This window comes from Punica granatum, chromosome 2, assembly GCF_007655135.1.
Source record: "Punica granatum isolate Tunisia-2019 chromosome 2, ASM765513v2, whole genome shotgun sequence".
Classification (NCBI taxonomy): Eukaryota; Viridiplantae; Streptophyta; class Magnoliopsida; order Myrtales; family Lythraceae; genus Punica; species Punica granatum.
In genome coordinates, this window is record NC_045128.1 from 5502608 (window position 1) to 5521774 (window position 19167).

At 36.9% G+C, this 19167-nt stretch overlaps 1 protein-coding gene across 1 annotated transcript; it reads right to left on the reverse strand.

Annotated features, from left to right (window-relative positions):
- Positions 1-24: 24 nt before the first annotated feature.
- Positions 25-1511, reverse strand: LOC116196335 (bZIP transcription factor 11-like). The gene has a single exon (XM_031526004.1). It carries the CDS (start codon positions 1006-1008, stop codon positions 526-528), a length of 483 nt encoding a protein of 160 aa, XP_031381864.1. The 5' UTR covers positions 1009-1511; the 3' UTR covers positions 25-525.
- Positions 1512-19167: the final 17656 nt, after the last annotated feature.

The following is a 19167-nucleotide window of genomic DNA, read 5'->3' on the forward strand; positions in this document are numbered from 1 at the left end:
AATTGAAAGCAAACTGCACGAGAGTCGAGTCGAAAATGCATAATTACATCACAAGAAGAAAATTAGAAAGTACATTAATAGGGCTCGCATACATTAGGAAGAAGATAAAACATATAATCCCCATTTATACAACCCACAACCACCCCGATATCATGCCCATTTAGTGATGATTGCTCGCCCACACATCCATGTAGTGGTAGGTCGTAATTAAGTACCCCATCAATTCATAATACCCAAAAGTGTACTTGTGGGCCTCATTGGCTATACCCAAAAGATGAGAAATTGTGTCCAATCACACCTCACGGTACGAGAAATTTCTCCGGTTTATTAACTGGAGACGGTTCATGAGGTCCTGCTGACCGTCGGATCGGTGGAATTCACACTGATCCGACGGTCAGTGGGGCCTCAGGAACCGTCCCGTCATGCATGGCAAGCCCAAGAGATGGCTAATCGGACCTAATTTTTCCAAGAACCAAACATGGTAGATATCCGATCGATTGTCCGTGGACCGAACCGGGCGGCAGATCAGTACTCGAACATGTCGGCGGAGGCCAAAATGGGCTGGTTGAAGTAGCCAAGGCTAACCGGGTCCATCAAAAACCCGTCGATGACCGGGCCATGACCCGCGTAGGCCCCGCCGGCGCCGTTGTTCCCCACGCTCAAGACCTCGATGATCTCGTTCAGCGACTGCAGCCGGTGGGTGAGCTCATCGGCCTGAGCTCGGAGGATGGAATTCTCCGACGCGACCCTCAAGTAGTCCTGGGTTTTGACGTTCGTATCCGTCTCGATCCGCTGGTTCTCCTTCCGGAGCTCGTCCGCCTGGGAGATCAGGTCATCGAGGTGCTTCTGCTTCCTCATCCGGGACCGCCGGGCCGATTCCCGGTTCGATATCATCCGCTTCCTCTTCCTCTGGTCCATCGCCGCCCGGGGGTCCTCCTCGGACCCCGAGTTGTTCCGGGCCATGGACGACGACATCGACCCCGAAGACGTCCCGCTCGACGAAGCCATTATGATCGGACCGCAACTAAACTCTCTCTCGTGTTTATTCGGGTTATTCTACGTAGGACAAACAAAGGGAAAGACACAACACAATAGCAGTACTAATTTAAGAGGCTAATTTAAGAACAAGTAGAGCGGGCGGGCGGGCCGATCGATGGGGTTATGTTATCAATCACGAGACGTAGTAGAGCCAGTAGAGGAAGACGACGGAGAAGGACTGAACGAGGTGCGACCGGCGCCGGAATGAGGAACTTATCATATAACCGGAGAGGAGGAGCTCACTGATAATCGGAGACATGGATCTCGAACATCAATAACAGCATGTTAAGCATTAAGGTTTCGCAAGGACAACAAAAAGAACAGAGCTCTTTTTGGGCAGAACAATTGAACCTCTGTTCCACAACGGAGGAGGAAGAAGAGAGGAAGCAAAATATCTATGGCAATGGTGGAATTGGGATCAGACAGGGATACGGTATAGAGGGAGGAGGGAGGAAGGAGGAGAGGAGAAGAGGGAGGCGGAGGGTGGATTTATAGGGGGGGGAGGGATAGGGGTGGGGACCAGCTGGTTGATTCTCATTGGAGATCAATGTAATGGTGTTTAAGTAAAAAAATAAATAAATGGAAATGGTAGTCGTAGAAGCGAGAAAGATTTGGTGGTGGAATCTCGGAATATTTCACTGGCGATTCCCGATCATCCATCATGAGTGATGCGATAATCAGAATGGATTGTGCGAGAATTTACGGTTGCGTTTGGTTTCATAGTAGGATTTTAAAATTAGATTTTGATTTTGATTTTGAGTGGTATAAATGAGGCCCACCCTTTGACTTTGTATGTGTTATGTTGTTTTGTTGTAGAAAAAAGTGATATAAATGGGGCTCACTCTTTGACTTTGTATGAATTATTTTGTTTTGTAGTGGGTAGAGTTAAGTTAGAATTATGATTCTAAAATATCATGTTGAAACCAAACAGGCTCACATAATTCAAAGGTTGAATGTACGAACGAACATAAGATACGATGCGATAATGATTTAAGATAATCTAATAATTAGTTCTATTGATAAGTGACGAGGGCATATATTTAATAATTCTTCATTTTTTGTGCATATTACTTGTTATTCGGAAGCTTTATGAATCCGATTAATTTGAGTCTTATCTGCACACTAAAAGCTACAATCCTTTCGGTTGCATCATTGATTGTATATGTAATACTTTTTGGGTGACTACCCTAGTATTTAATTCTTTCAATTGAGAAATTTCCCTATTACGTATCAACAGAAAACAACACTAAATTGTCAGTATCCCTGTTGGTTGTATTTAATTTTTTTTTTTTCGATCGCTTGTATATTTAATATTTTAGTAGGAATGGAAAATTGGAAAGGTAGTTGTGGGAAAAAAGTGATGGGACATGTGAGGGGGGGAGTAGGGGCAGAGGGGACTCCACAACCGTCCAGAACCAGCTGGTGCTCACCCAAACCAAACATTTGCTCAGATCTGATTTTTGTTGCAGGCTTAGTACAAGGTAAAAAATCCGTTCCTAGAACTGTACGAACGTGCCCATGGTAATATCTCAATTTACGTTTTCCATTTGCCGACCCGATCTTCGCATCGAGACAGATACTCTGTACCTCGAACTTGTGACGGCCACCAAATCGAGACCATGAGTGATTCACGTGATTCAATTCTCAGAGATGCGGATCGAGCTAGTAAAAGAACTAGGGTCACGATCCGATTGATTTGAACTCGATCTTAACGGCGTGATGTTTTAAGTTGGAACGTCTCTTTGCTGTGTCATGTGTGTACGTCTAGATGATGTTGATGTCACTGAGACGATGAACTAATACGCAATTGCGACTTTTCCAATGCTATAGAGAAGTTTCAAGCGCTTTAATTGCATCACCACATAAGAGTCAAAGAAAGATCACTAATTCAAATGACTCGGTGTTTATTCTCCTTAAATAAAGTATTAGATTTGACTCTTGTGATTGAAAAAAATTCATATCGGAAGAGTTTTATCCTCTTAATTAGCCAATTCGACTCGAATTAGAGGAATGAATAATCAAACAAGATGAAGATTTTTTCGGATAACGTGGTGTCTGGAATTTGCCGGATTAATCACACAATTTATGCAAACAACTAATAAATTTGCCGGATAAGTCAGTGCAGGTCATTCAGTATGGGATTTTTTAGAACCCGAGACTTTTCTATTTTGAACCCGTGAGTTTTCTAAGTTTACAGAAAGTCATATACTTTCATCACTAAATCAGTCATATTAAGTTTAAATTAGGGGTGTGCGGATTTAGGTACCTTATTTTTTTAATGATATTCGGACATTATCTTACAATTTCAAGATTTTAAAATCGGATCCTATCATGTCGAGTCTTGAAATCGAAATCTATCACAAATATGTATTATACTACAGATTCCGAATACCTTGTTGAAATTCATAAATTTTTTTTCTCGTTAAATAAAATAAAAAAATGTTTATTTCATAATTAGTAATCAAGTAAAACAGAATGTCAACATTAATTTAATTTTTTTTTTAAAATTAGTGAATATTTTTTTAATATAAGAATAACTATCTATATATATATATATATGTGGAGGAAATCATTATCTGGCTCCATTTATTGATTCCGGTTGTTCTGGATACCTTATATGCAAGATCAAAATTGATTTTTACCGATTTTTTATTTTAATACCCGAATCCTAGCTTATTTTTAATGCGAGCTATCTGAATCATATACTAACATGTAGATTCCGACCGATTTCGAATATACCCGATATTCGTGTACACTCCTAATTTAAATGACGGATTTCAACGTCAAAAAATTCGACTGTCACCGCACTGAATCAGAGGATTAGCATGCATTAACGGCATCCTGACTCAGATGACAGTAAATATAAACTTCCCGTCTTTCATTAACCATATTGACACCAGAGAAGGGCAAAAATAATTCAGAAGGGCTTTATAACTGGCAACATTATATAATAGTAACTATCATAATTTTCGTTAAGTTAATAACTTGATATTAATTCTCGTTTAAACATTGAATCCCGACCACCACAAGATATATGATGTTGTCAGTGTAGCATTATAGAATTTACAAAGAGTGGCCTTATTTTAACCGCAACGAGGGTTACTAGAAGTGCATTTTTCTGGGTTCCCATTTTTATTTAGGAAAAACTATACTTTGGATCATTTACTTTATCTGTTTTTCTATTTTCATCCCTTTTTTTTATTTTCGTCATATACCTTACGCTACTTTTCTATTTTCGTCGTACCATTAACTTTTCTGTTAAATATGCTAAGTTGGATTCCGTATACGATTCCTTTCAAGAAAAATTGCCATATTTACACCTTCCTCTTCTTTGGATTTGTTGTATTCTTCAAAGAGAAAATATTGATTTTATTTATTAATTCAAAAAATCTTCTCCGTGACCCCTATTCTTGCTTGATTTCCCAATATATTTTTCTCAACTCCCCTCCGATTATAACTCCACACAACTCAACATAGCGATATTTTAATCCTTCAATCATCAATGACTCTGAGTTCAGAGGAATCAAGTGCTATTGGTTGGTGACTCTGTAATACCGGGGCAGTCTTCTTCTACCTTCTAAATTCGAGCAGGCGTCCCACCTTGTTCTAATTACTGTTCCCCAATCCGAGTTGAAATGACACTTGATCGATGTTTCGATGTTGTTGACTTGGAAAAGGGGAACCTTTATGTTATTACAATTCAAAATTTTAAATTTTTTGACATTTATGGATTGAAGATCTAATTTCTGGAATGCACAATCGAGATTTGCTCATGCCGAGTGATTTCCGTTTAGCTGCGGTCTTTTCACAATCAGAAAACTCTCTAGTTATTTAGATGATTTTTCATGATAATGGCTTAGTGATAATTTTTTATCGATATACATTTTTTATGTAATTGTTCCTGGTTATTTGAAATAGAATTTTGATTGGTGGTAGAAAAAAAAAATGTTTAATCCTGACTTCTTTGATAAGTCAGGGATTCTGTTTGCTTGGATTAGTTTTGCTTAGATCTATTTTGAATTTGACAAATTGATTCTGTATCTCTATATGGGAGAAGAGAAGGAAGCCCTTTGAGGTTATGTACTCGCTATTGTTCAATGTTCATCGTCTTCTTCTGTCTTCATTGTCTTCTCTTCTGTGTTCATTGATTCTTTTCATTCTTTTGATTTTATCTATTTTTTCTCTAACAAATTAATTAAGCTAATTGGAGAAAGATGAAGATTTACATTTTGATGGGGAAAATGTTGAAAAGAATATAGAAATATAGAGGATTTTGAGCAAAATCATCAAAAAGGCCAACTAGTTCTGTTGAGTAGGAAAAAATTTAATCCAAGTGGATCTTTTTTATGATGCGAGTGTGTTTAATGGAAAAGTTAATTGTAGAACGTATGATGAAAATAGAAAAAAAAAAAGGATGAAAATATAAAAACAGATAAATATAAAGGATCAAAAATATAGTTTTGCTTTTCATTTTTTTGCGCTTGCATGCAGTATATAAATATATATATATATATATACAAAAAAATAGAAAAATACGACAAAAGTTCTGACAACCTCTAGTACTTTTTGATAAAAGCAAATCTAGGGATGTAATAGGTAGGACTTATTGGTGTTTATTACACTTCGGGCTGCGGGCCCCCTGACCTCAACTTGGAGCTTTGTTTTCTGCAACCACTGAATTCCCCATCCTACCCCTGGTCCCGTCCCATATTGACATCCTCCCTCCCTACTACTCTCACTAGCTAGGCCTATTATTACGTAAAAAAGATTCGTCGGTTCGCGCACACAGTTGTACGCGTACTAGCCATCGTCCTCTATTATTTACGTGTGGGGGCACCAGTCGGTTCACTTTATCTTTCTCCGCTGTTGAGGCAAAGAAGGAAAAGGAGCCTTTCAACTTTACAGAGGCGGCGAGACCATTACACGATTTCCCGACTGTAAGGAACGTACTACGATAAAAAGTGTGCTTCCAGCACAACTCCTCCGTCCTATCGAACTGTAGATTATGTTAATTATTCCGATTTGAACCGTGGATTGTAGCGGTGTATCTTCGATATCGGCCAACTGGCCTGGCATGGGTCGGGGGTGTGATTACGTGTACGACGGAGGGTTGTAATCTGGGGCGGAGTTAGGAGAGGGCAAAATGGAGATTTTAGTGGGGGAAGATTCCTTGTCCCAAGCGGTGTGTCGCCTCCGAGTGCATGCATGGCATGAGGCTGATGACCGCAGAATCAGCCAGTGGCCGGTGAACTGTCAGTGTAGAATTTGCCATCTGCTGGGTGCTAGCTGCTCTCTGTGCTGGCGTCGTTCGATGCTTCTGATCCGTTCAATAAATTATTTTTATTGATGGCTTCTTTACATTTTAGTTAAATATCCAAAAAAAAAATTTCGATTGCATGAGACTCACCACCTAATACAAGTATGAGAAATAAAACGAAAAAAATAGATACACAAAATCAAATTAGGATGTAGCGTAATGGCGTATGCACTCACCTTATAGTCAAAAGATTACAAGCCTTACTCGATGAGATTATTCGTCCTCCCTATTAACTAATTAGAATTCATGTTTCATTGAACTAGACTTATGGGTGTTTTTTGTAACTGAAAAACAAGTACATAAATTTTACTGATGAGTATTAAACTTAGGACCTGTTAATTTTATATTGGCGATTTGCGCTACTACACTAAGAAAAAGCCTTCCTCATGCACTGGTATTTTCTTAAAGGAAAACAATACCATCAGGGGCCAAAGTACAATAGGTAATTTTTTTTATGGGGCTTTTGGTTCGAGTATTATTAGATTACATGAAAAGTGAAAATGGAGGGAAAGTTTAATTATAAAATTTTATTTGTTGGATTAAAAGTTGAAATGTGATATTATTGTGTTTGGTAAATTATATTGGATTATGGGAAATGTGGGTGATAATATAATATGTGATTTTATTTTTGTAAAGATAATTGTGGTCTCACGATCATAATTTTCGTTATAATCTAACAATTTCACCTGTTTTGAAAACAAAGATTTTACCGATTAGGGTTGTAAAGTTTTAATTCGAGCAAATGATTATAATGGTTAGAATTAGGGGTGTGCGGGTCCGCGTACCCTTTTTTTTTACGATACTTGAACCTTACCATATAAGGGACAAGTTTCAAGATTTTGGAACCGGACCCTACCATATTGGCAACTGGAATCGAAACCTATCCGGAACCTGAATTATACTACAGTTCCTGATACCTTGTTAGAACTAGTAATTTTTTTTCAAGCACAATAAATGAAATAAATAACTCATTCACAATCACGCAAAACAAATAAATGTCGACATAGATTAATCGAATCACATCCATCTACAGAACTAAATGATTATATAGCTCTCCTTAGAATTATATAATAGACAAAACAAATACGTAATTAAAAGATTATGTAGCTATTTAGTAAAAATTGATAATGCAGCTCTTCTTAGTAAACAAAGCAAATAAGCTCTCCTTAAGATTCTGTAACTATTATATTGCACATTTAGAATTATTATAAAATAATTTTTTAGAAAAAAAATTATAAGTATCGGGTACTAGTTCCATGAGTACCTAACATGTTGGAACCGAAATCCATTTTCACCAGTCCCTTAAATTACTATCCGGACTCTACTTTATTTTCAATTGGAGCTACTCGGACCCTACCCTAACAAGTAGATTCCAATCGGTTCCGGGTATACTCGATATCTATGTACACCTCTAGTTAAAACATTTACAAACAACGCCGTAAAATACAATGTAAAGTTCTAACTTTACATAAAAATAAATGCCACTTAGTGAGATGAGGGGTATTCTTAACCTATTATTTGAGATCAATTTCAGTCGAATAACGATAGGATTTTGACTACAAGATACTTTCACGTGGTTTTAAACCTCTGCAAATAACTTACTGTACTGTTTTAATTTTCATGGGAAACAAGTAAATGATTAGTCTGAGGAATTATCACTCAAAAGAGAAAATATCAAGCTACAAAACTTAGAAAATGAAATCTCAATAAAAAATCTATAATGTTCTTTATTTTATATGTGCATGTATATAAATAAATAAATAAATATATATATATATATATATATGGTTGAAAGAATTGAATATTGCCCTCTTTCATGAAGACACAGAGGCACACGTGGGAGAGGTTGAGAAATATGTGGGGAGCACGATGAAGAATTGAATTTTACCGAACACGATTATAAACTTCTAACTCGAACAAATGATTATAATGATTAAAATCTCCACAAACAAAAGCCGTAAAATATAATGTAAAGTTCGAGCTTTATAGAGAAACAAACACCACCTTAGTGAGATGAGGGATATTCTTAACTTATTATCTAAAGATCAGTTTCAATCGAGTGTTGATAGGATTCTAACTACGAGATACTTTCACACGGTGTTAAACCTCTGCAAATAATTTACTGTCCCGTTTTAATTTTCATGGGAAACAAGTAAATGATTAATCTGAGGAATTATCACTCAAAAGAGAAAAATATCAAGCTACAAGACTCAGAAAATGAAATCTCAATAAAAAATCAATGATGTTCTTTATTTTATATGCGCATGTATATATATATATATATATGTCGTTTTTGTTTAGAGAATTGAATACTGCCTTCTTTCATGAAGAAACAGAGGCACACGTGGGAGAGGGTGAGAAATATGGGGGGAGCGCGACGAGGATGATAGTGGGAGGGGATTTGCATGTATAATGACTAATTAACCATCTTGCTCCCAGTTTTTAATTAATCAGAGATGGCCTAATTTTGTTAATTATATAGATCGTGCATCGGCGCTAAGCGCGCTAGAATGTCGCAAACTATGATATAGCATATAGAAATCGGAGAAGTGAAAACGATAACATACAAAGGATGGTGACATACATAGATGAAGAAAAAAACTGAAATTATGTAATTAATCGGACGGCTAAGTAACGAGTAGTTCATTTTCGGCTTAGATGAGACTGGCGGCGGCTGTTTCCACGGGGCGATAATGTTAAGCGTGATTTGTCGGGGATAAATCTAGACGGTGAAAGCAATTAAGTTGAGTGAATTAGACCAATTCATGCAATTGGGACAACTTTTTTTAAGGTTGAGGATTACATCCCAGTCCTGCTTTTTCCTCTTAGCTTGGCAGTGACATCAATTAATAAATAAAACTGTTATCTTTTACTTTCCACAAGGCAATTAGTATTTGTCAAACCAACTGGTGGGCTAGCCGCAAATCAAATCAATTTTCTATTATCTCCAATTGGGTCATCTTTTCTCCCAGCTCTTTTTTTTTTTGTCCTTATCCCAGCATTGGGCAATCAAGTTATCACACGACTTATCTAAATAACTTTATATCACATCAATTGATGGTGATGAGAAGTACTTATGTCATTAACTATATTACCCTTGTCCGTAGGGTTTAACATGATCCGATATCAACTGACGTCGAAATCATTGCCGTTCACTATGTGTAGACCCCGCATGGATCCTATGGATGGACGGCTGTGATTGCCCTGTGTCAGCTGGCGCGAGTTATGTTAAATTTTCCCTTATCCTTGATATTATTTCATTTGAACTGATGAAACAGACTTTATCTTATATTATTATCTTATATTATAATATATATATATATATATATATATATACACGTATACATGGTTGGTGGGTATCTGATAATTGTATTTTGTTCAGTTATAATGGGTATTAGTGATGTCGGGTCGGCGCAATGCTACGAGAGACAAATTACGGCCAGAAATGATTTTCATTTATAAAATGATAATGATGGAGTCTATTAATTAAATTAACCAGTATGTGATTTCAGGTCCCATTCTTGGACAATCTGGCGAGTGGGAAGCTTTTCCCCACTCACGGCTGCCTTTTTTTCCCCTTTTTTTGAATTTCAATTTTTAACATTTTATTTTTTACTTTTTTTGCCCTTTGTCAATATTTTTAAGTACGACTTGAATGAGATAGTAGATAATTCAGTCGACATGTTGGAACAAACGATCCAGTTATTATAATCCGATCAATGTATTCACGGTTGCTTTAATTTTATAAAATTTCAATTATTTTAAGTTTTACATTTTCTAATCCATTTGTTATTATTTTAAATTTGACTTACATAAGGTAGTAAATGAATCGGTTAACACATCGGGACACTGACTCAACTCCATTGAGTCAGCAAGTACCCCTATCGAATTATTTGGTCCCACTCGTTATCAATGGGATCAGGGATACTTCCAGCAAGAAATATATCGAAGAGTTGGTGCCGGACTAGCCAAAAATCAAAGTTTATCGGAAGCAAAGTCATTAGGATAGGATCGATTATTTCCTAAAGAATATTTATTCCTCAAATATATCGAAGAGTTGGCACTGGGCTAGCCAAAAATCAAAGTTTATCGGAATCAAAGTCATTAGGATAGGATCGATTATTTCCTAAAGAATATGTATTCCTCAAATTTGTCTAGAAAAATAAAAAAAAATTCATGGGGAAAATGCTTGAAATAGAAATTAGGATATATGCAATTTCTTCTTTTAAATTTTAAATTTTAAGTTGCGAGTGGAAATCTCCTCTCACTTTTTGGATGTTTCTTTTTTGTTTAAATTTAATTCCACAGTTTTTTTTTAATTTCCCCCCATTTCTAGTGTTTTTGAACCTAGCCTAGAAAAGTAACAGGTAACTCGATTGGACCGTGGGTCAAACGACCAAATCATTATGATAGGACCAGTTATTCCTAAAAAAAAAAAATTTTCCCCGACTTTTATCTAGATTTGTCCATAATACATACGATATAATTCAATATAATATGTTTGATGCATATTGTGCATTTGCGACTTATATTTCAATAAATAAGTATAGTGATAAGATTGTAATAATAATAGTGCATAAATAGATAAAAATTGTATAACATCATATACAAAATCAAGTGATACTTAAATATTTATGTTTTGATAAGAAGGAGTTCCTTCCTCTCGACAATAAGCCCATGAACTCAAGTAAGTTAGTATGCAAGTACACATTTAGGCGGCCTTACCAGTTACTAATGGCGCTACACATGTAAGGATACATTCAAAATCATGACTTCATAAATTTTGCACAAATGTATGTGTATTTATCCCACAGCAAAGCGCAAGTTGTTTGCCTAGTTATTATTTATTTTATCATACAGTTCAATAGATGGGAAAGTTATTTTTGTCGATATATAATATATATGCAATTGTAAATTTATAATAAATCAGTGTACATATGGAAAACAAAATAAATCAGGATTATTTCAACAATTTATTCTGCAACAAATCAATTTTGACTTTTTATTATCTAAATTTTAATTTTTTAATATTTTTTTAATCATTTAACAAAGAACAAACTAAATTATGAATATGATTCTTTATATCAATCATCGTCTTTCAATTTTTCACCATGTAATTGACATTATACGAAAAAAAGGAGGATCAAAACTTAATTACACCAAAAAAAAAGTCTGAGGCCCTTTTTCTGATTTTTCCATGAAGAGTTCAGAAATTATAAAAGAAATGATTTGAATACCAAAACAAAAGAATAATAGTTTGGCACCTTTCCCCGATTTGATATTAGGCCTAAGAGTTAAAAATGGATTTGGATAGGTGAGTCAAGGCCTTGATGATATGATTTTCTTTTTCGTTATCGCGGTAACAAAAGGACGTGCCAAACTAAGACGACCGCATCTTACTTATTTGTCTTTCGCTCTCTCTTATTTATCCGAAAATGGGAAAGTAAAAGAGTAAAAGAGACGATGCAAAACCTGGTTCCATGATGTTTCACCATGGGACCGGCTTCCATTGGATAAGATAAGATAAGATCCTAGCTAATTAGAATTAGGAAATGGAAATTACAAAGATACAAAAAGTTCGACTAACAAGAATTGAATTTCAAAATTTATTAGTTTCAAATTGGAAGTGTCATTATAATAAATTAGGCAACTCAGCGAGTTGTTGCGGGTTGGAATTTTTTTTTTCAATTTTTTGATTCGTCGTAATGGTTTGTGTAATAATCAATATAATGTATATTTGAAACTAATCATAAATCTACTTACTTGTAAAAACTATGAACTATTTATTAATAGTAAATAACATAATTTTTTAAAAGATAGTATCATGTCATCATATATGATATCATTTTTCTTTTTATTTCATGGAGTGTGCTTTGAATGTGTTAAATGAGTTGATTCTTAGATGTAGAATTTGTAGTTTTGCTCTTAAAAAAATAGGTACAAATAAGAGTTGAAAATGATATTAAGTAAAGGAAGACATGATGAACTTTACAAAAATGAAAATGTTTGTATTTTGTAAATTTATGAAAATAAATCAACAACGAAGTAATTTTCATGTCGGATCTTCCCATATAGATAAATAGAGAAAAAGTATTACGTGTAATTCAAAAAGCATGCGTCTAATTAGTATAATTTATTAAGAAATATGCAATAAAGACGAAGAAAGTCTATGTCTGTGAGATGAATGTTTATAAAAAGAAAGTATAGGATATGTGTCTAAGTCTTCATATAAAGGTAAAATAGATAGAGATAATAAAGTCAAATATACGATGTCAAATCTTCAAGAACTCATAAAAAAAAAGAGAAAAACTTGTATTTCATATATGTATAAAACATGACATTATATTTGTCAAGGAATAACATGTCAACCATAATGATAATCATTTAGGTTACATCACTACATTGTCCGGTCAAAATTAAAAATATTGGACGAAAGAAGAAAAATAAAAAAGAAAAGAGAAAAAAGATTTCGTACTCAAAAATTAAAATTTGAAAAAGAATATTACATATATTGTAATTTGTATATTTAGTATCTCTAGAACGAAATTTCTTCTAAATAAAAGTTGGAGTAAAAGTATTTTTTGAAAATAGCTCAATTATAATGATTTGAAATTAACACGTCGACTGCATTATGTGATATTTTATTCGGGTCAGATTTGAAAACATTAAAAATATGTAACTTTTCGATCTAAGATCGGATCATTTGGCGTAATGTGTTGATCAAATTGTGTGGAATTATATTGAGGTCGGATTTTAAATAGTGAAAAAGGCATAATGCGCTGAAACTACGATAAGATCTATTGGTATAATTAGGTCAGATTTGAAAACGCCAAAAATGGGATTTTAAAAAATGAAAAAAAGGGGTTTACTATGGATCATTTGGCATAAAATGTCGACGGAATTACATGGTACTTATTCGGTTTAGATTTGAAAATACTAAAAAGACGTAACGTTTCGACCTAATGATCGGATCATTTGGCGTAACTTGTCGCTTGAATTTTGTAGAATTTTATTGGTGTTGAATATAAAATCACTAAAAACGCGTTGACCTTACAATTAGATCATTTTGGCATAACACATCGGTCGAATTACGTGACACATTTTTTGATCGAATTTGAAAAAAAAAAAAATTACAAAAAATTAAACTTCCCCTAACCAACCGGATGGACCGATAATAATATCCGTTGCATAGAATATCTTTTAGATTCTAGGATACTATGTCTTTTCAATGACCTTAAGGTGAGTATTGAGTTAAAATATTTTCTCACCTCTAAAATAATTTATTTTTGAGTAAACTAATAATTTGTCCCTCAAGAGATTGATGTTACATCAAATTTGACTTCAAGAAAATTTTTACATCAAGTTCGACCTTAACCTTTTAAATGTATATCATATTGCCACTTCTATTTGTCTGTTGTTAAAAACGCGACGGAATCCTTTGATAAAAGGGACAATATTATGTATATTTAATAAGTCAATGTCAAAATTGATGAAAAAAAGTAAAAAATAATGCCACATCAGATATTTTCGTCCACTATTGAATGTAAGGCAGACGAAAGGGATTATCTGATGTATACTTAATCTGTCAAGATCCAATTTGATGTAAAAAATTTCTTGAAGTCTGATTTGATGTAACATTAATTTCTCGATGGGCAAATCGTTAGTTCACTCTTTATTTTTCCATAATATTACAAAGTGTTCTCAATTTATTTACTTAAGACTAATCACCACTTAGAGATCTATTTGTTGTCCCACGAAGTGCTTAGTACGTTTTGAACCTCTGATCTACAATTGACTGGCGAATAGTTTGCTACCTGATCCATGCCTTGTGGATGACATGCTCTCTTAACATAAATCGAATTATTTATACCAGTTAAGAATTTAGATAGATGTTCCACACCTCGCATGGAAAATAATGCAAAGGGCACATATATGTATGGTCGTTTTATATAAAGTTATATAATATATAAGCTATTAGATACATCTCCAATCCAAAACTTTGAGCCAGTAAATTATGGTATCTAATCTTTTATAAACCTGTGAATTTTTTTTTTATTTTTTCATGTGAGATAATCTCTCTTAACAACCGCTCTCACATGACACAGTGTGATCATTCTCACTCTATACCTACACGTGTCGGGTGAACACTTAAACACTCACCGTCAGACTCTCCTTTCTTTTGAACTTGGCTCTTAACTACCTCGAGGTGGACTTCATCTTCCACACTCAAACGAACTACGAACCAGGCTTCCACTTTCAGACTCGAACTTCACTAATCATGAGTTCCACATTCGGGCCTAACAAGGTGTGAGTACCCACTAGAGTCTAACGTAGTGTGAGTATCCACTCGAGTCTAACGTAATGTGAGTACCCACTTCTCTTTAATTTTTCACGCGGGACAATCTCTCTCAATATATACCTCCAACAAAAACATATGAATTCGTGTTCTTTGCCCTGATTAAGCTCGTATGCACATGACAAGATTTTCCTTTTTCCCTCTAATTGCCAAAATGCAACCATCTATCTGGAGCAGTCCAATTTGGTTTCTGAAATTCTCCCCTATTGTCTCAAAAGAAAAAAGAAAAGAAAAAAGAAAAGAAAAAAAAACGGCCCCTTGCCTTCACAATGAAGCAAAGTAAAATCCGGCACAAGTAACTATTATGGTGGCTCTCATTTGTTGAGTCCAAGATTTCTTCTCTTTTTCCTTTTAGCTAATAAGCTCAAATAATTCACCCAAGAAAATAAGCTCAATTATCAAAAGTACTCAAGAAGGTGTCACAACAAGCCAATCTATAGCTATTCTCTATATATGACCAAAACAGAGTCTATTTTTATATTTTATAGATGTTAAAACGTGAGTGCACTTCAATAAATACATGGGCCGGCAATTATTATAGTACATGTGTTTGGATAAGGAGGACATATTTACACGTCTAATTTTGACATTTAGATGATGTGTGTACAAATTTATGATATATGGGACAAAACATAGTGCAATTGTTGGCACAATTTAGGACCAAACACCTACATGAGAAGCTATGTATAAATTCCAGATTTTTTTTTAATTAGAGAAATTTTAACGAAAAGCAATTATATCTTGTGCTCTATAGTGCATATATCCAATAGAAGAGGAAAGGGAGAGGGAGTTTTAGCGAGCAGTTTTTGATGTGGGAAAAAGAGGTTTAGGTCGGAATCCTCTCCCCATCACGAAGGATTTTGGAGTCCTTTTTCTAGTCTAATCGCAGCTCGAGACCTGCAAGAAAAAGAAGGGCTCTCGGTGTGGTGTCCGAGACCCCCCTCCGACGCTCAAGTTAGAGAGAGTTTTTTGAGCTTAATTGAGAGAGAGTGTGTTGAGTTTACTTTGAAAATTTTCTTATATAAATCAAGAATGAAGATGATGAATGTGGAAATTGCTTAGGCTTTATCAATAAGCCCACATGCCTTCATGGGTTTTAAATAACTGAATGAGCTGTAATTTATTTACATATCACTCGCCCTCCGATTTCGGGGTGGCATTGTGCAGGCACGAAAAAAACCTTCTGTGGCTGAAATTGAAATATGACACTTGCCCCATAGTGTATTATGGGGTTGTTTCTAGTATAGCGTATGTAGCTCTCGAGCCCTCAGTTAGTAAATGTCTGAGGTGAGGTTATTCAAGCTTGTCATAGGTCTTGGTGTCGGGCGAGGATTGCTTGAGCCCATAAATGGAGTCAATGTCCGAGGTGGGGCAACTCGAGCTCGTGAGGACGGAGTGAGAGAAGCTCGGGGGGCAAGGTCACTTGAACCCGTAAACAGTGTCAACGCTCGAGTCGAGATTGCTCGAGCCTACTGAGTTAGAGGGCGAGGTCACTCGAACCCTTAAATGGTGTCGACGTCCAAGGCGAGATTGCTCAAGTCTACAGAATGGAGTTAGAGGGCTAGGTCACTTGAACCCGTGGGGGGTGTCGACGTCCGAGGCAAGGTAGATCGAACCTATGGGACGGAGTGAGAGGGCAAGATTACTCGAGCTCGTAAGCAGTGTCAACATCCGAGGCGAGTGCTGCTTGAGCATGTGGGACGGAGTGACAGAGCTAGGATACTCGAGCCCGTAAGCGGTGTCGTCGTCCGAGACGAGGTCGTTCGTCGAGCCTGTGGGGACAGAGTGAAAGGGCGAGGATACTCGAGCCCATAAGCGGTGTCGTTATTCGAAGCGAGGTCGCTAGAGCCTACGGGGCAGAGTGCGAGGGCAGTTCGTCGAGCCTATGGGGGTGGAATGAAAGGGCGAGGATACTTGAGTCCGTAAGCGATGTTGTCGTCTGAGAAAAATTTTGTTTGTCGAGCCTGTGGTGACGGAATGAAAGGGCGAGGATACTTGAGACCATAAGTGGTGTCGTCGTTCGAGGCGAGTTTCGTTCGTCGAGTCTGTGGGGACGGAATAAAAGGGTGAGGATACTCGAGCTCGTAAGCGGTGTCGTCGTCCAAGGCAAGTTTCGTTTGTCGAGCTTGTGGGGATGGGGTGAGAAGGCGAGGAAACTTGAGCCCATTGTCTTCAGTTGATGTCCATAGACGAGGTTACTCGAGCCTGTGAATACAAAGTGCGAGGGCGAGGTTACTTGAGCTCGTGGTCTTTGGGCGATGTCCATAGGCGAGGTTACTTGAGCCTGTGAGTACGGAGTGAGATGGCGAGGTTACTCGAGCCTGTGGTCTTTATTCGATGTCCATAGGCGATGATACTCGAGCTTGTGGAAACGGAGTGAGAGGGCGAGGTTACTCGAGTTTCTGGTCTTCAGTCGACGTCCATAGGTGTCTGTTGGGACGGAGTGAAAGGGAGAGGTTACTTAAGCCCGTCATAGTCAGTCGAAGTCCTAGCTGAGGAAACTCGAGTCTGTCGGGACTGAGTGGGAGGGACAGAGTGTCTTGAGGCCGTCGTAGTCGATCAAAGTCCTATGCGAGGAAACTCGAGCCTGGCGGGACTGAATGCGAGGGTGCGGAGGTGTCTCGAGTCCGTCGCAGTCGGTTGAAGTCCCAGGTGAGGAAGCTCGAGCTTGTTGGGACTAAGTGTGAGGGCGTGAAGGTGTCTTGAGCCCTTCATAGTTGGTCAAAGTCCCAGGCGAGTAAACTTGAGCTTGTCGGGACTGAGTGCGAGGGCGCGGAGGTGTCTCGAGTCATTGTTGTCAGAGAGATCCTTTTAGAGGTAGAAGTGCATATAATCCTATCTTTTATTATCTTGTATTTTCCAATGTATGCAAAAGATAATAAACATCGGAAATCTCCAACGTGCATCATTCTCGTACTTGAGAAAAATATAATCCATAAGATTCCACAAGACCATTTCGTACCGGCAGCATACGTCATGGTTCATGCATGTCATGATGGTAATGAGATTTGCATCATGCTTTATTCTTATAAGCATCCTTATACGAGATTAATTACGTGTTCTTGCATGCAAAAGTTGCAATTGAATAGCTTTCGTCTCTTCTTGAGACTCCATGGAATCAATTTGAAGTTGGAGAATGACTCACTGATATCATTCTAAAGTATGCATGAGTATTCAAAATGATAAGTAATAACAGTCATGTATGCCCAGGGCACAATCATTTTGATAGTATATATCAATTACGCCATTGAACAATAGTAAGGATGATGAAAGGAGGTGTTTAGCTGCGCATGACGGGAAATCTCCCTACGGTTTTTCCTTCTACATCCTCCGTTCTTTGAGTCGGTGTCAGTACGGAACCTAAGCTTAGATCAAGCTACATGAGTTATCAAGTTTTGGATCGAATAAGCAGGGCACCATGGCTCTTCATTCAGACTTTTCTCCCTCGGTTTTTCCTACCATAGTTGTCTCCGGCTTTCGTCCCATTGACGCTCGAGGGCACATACAATGTGCAAAAAGTGAACGAGAGAGGTGAAAAACAACAGTAATTATATTGCTATCACAAGCCCAAGAATTTACACCCCACAAGCAAACGAAACACATAGAGAAGGCAAGGAGATCGCATCACTATACTTTAAAATACTTGAATAAGCACAATAAAGCGAGGCTATGGCAAGCAAGCTTATGACCACACTTATCTTGAATAAAATGTGCGATGAAGAACGAGCAGATCAAGCTCACATTATTGACAAATTTGACTAGGAATGACGTCCCATCACTCAAGCCCGACGGAATACCACACAGAGAGGGTCTAAAACCAGCATTCTTAGAGCAAATTATCTATCCTATCAGAAACTGCAGCAAAGGCATCTCACATAATGAATTTTAATGCCCTTATTAAGCATTGAATGATCTCATGACCTTCACGAGTAAGACCTCAAGTCCTTTGCTATCGAGAAAAGAAGGATTTGGACCTCATTTCAAGTGATCTTTCCACAAAATAAAGTTCAAATATATTGGCAAAAGATGATTTCGGAAGTTCGGTTCAGCCACAAACAAGTTTACGGCATTCTCAAATCGACTTCTTATTTTTCAATTATCACAGGGAAAGCAAAAGCTCATCTCAAATCCCTTTTCTCAACAAACCAGTCATATAAGCTTATTTACTACAGCAGACAAATCTAGATGAACTGAGTCTCATTCCATCTTTCTAGCTGTGGTCATCGTTATTGAATATTGGACCCGATCAATACCATTGGCAAACGGGACTCTAAGTACATATTGAGAATGGAGTGCAGTCATGTCCTTGACAAATGATGGGCTAGGCCAGCATTGCGTTGATCTTGAAATCGACCATCAGTATGCGCCACTGCTAGCGAGAGTACAATTAAGTGACATTCAAAAGCTTGAGACTGCTGATCAGAGCTCGATGAAGGAGGAAGGATTATGTGGAGGG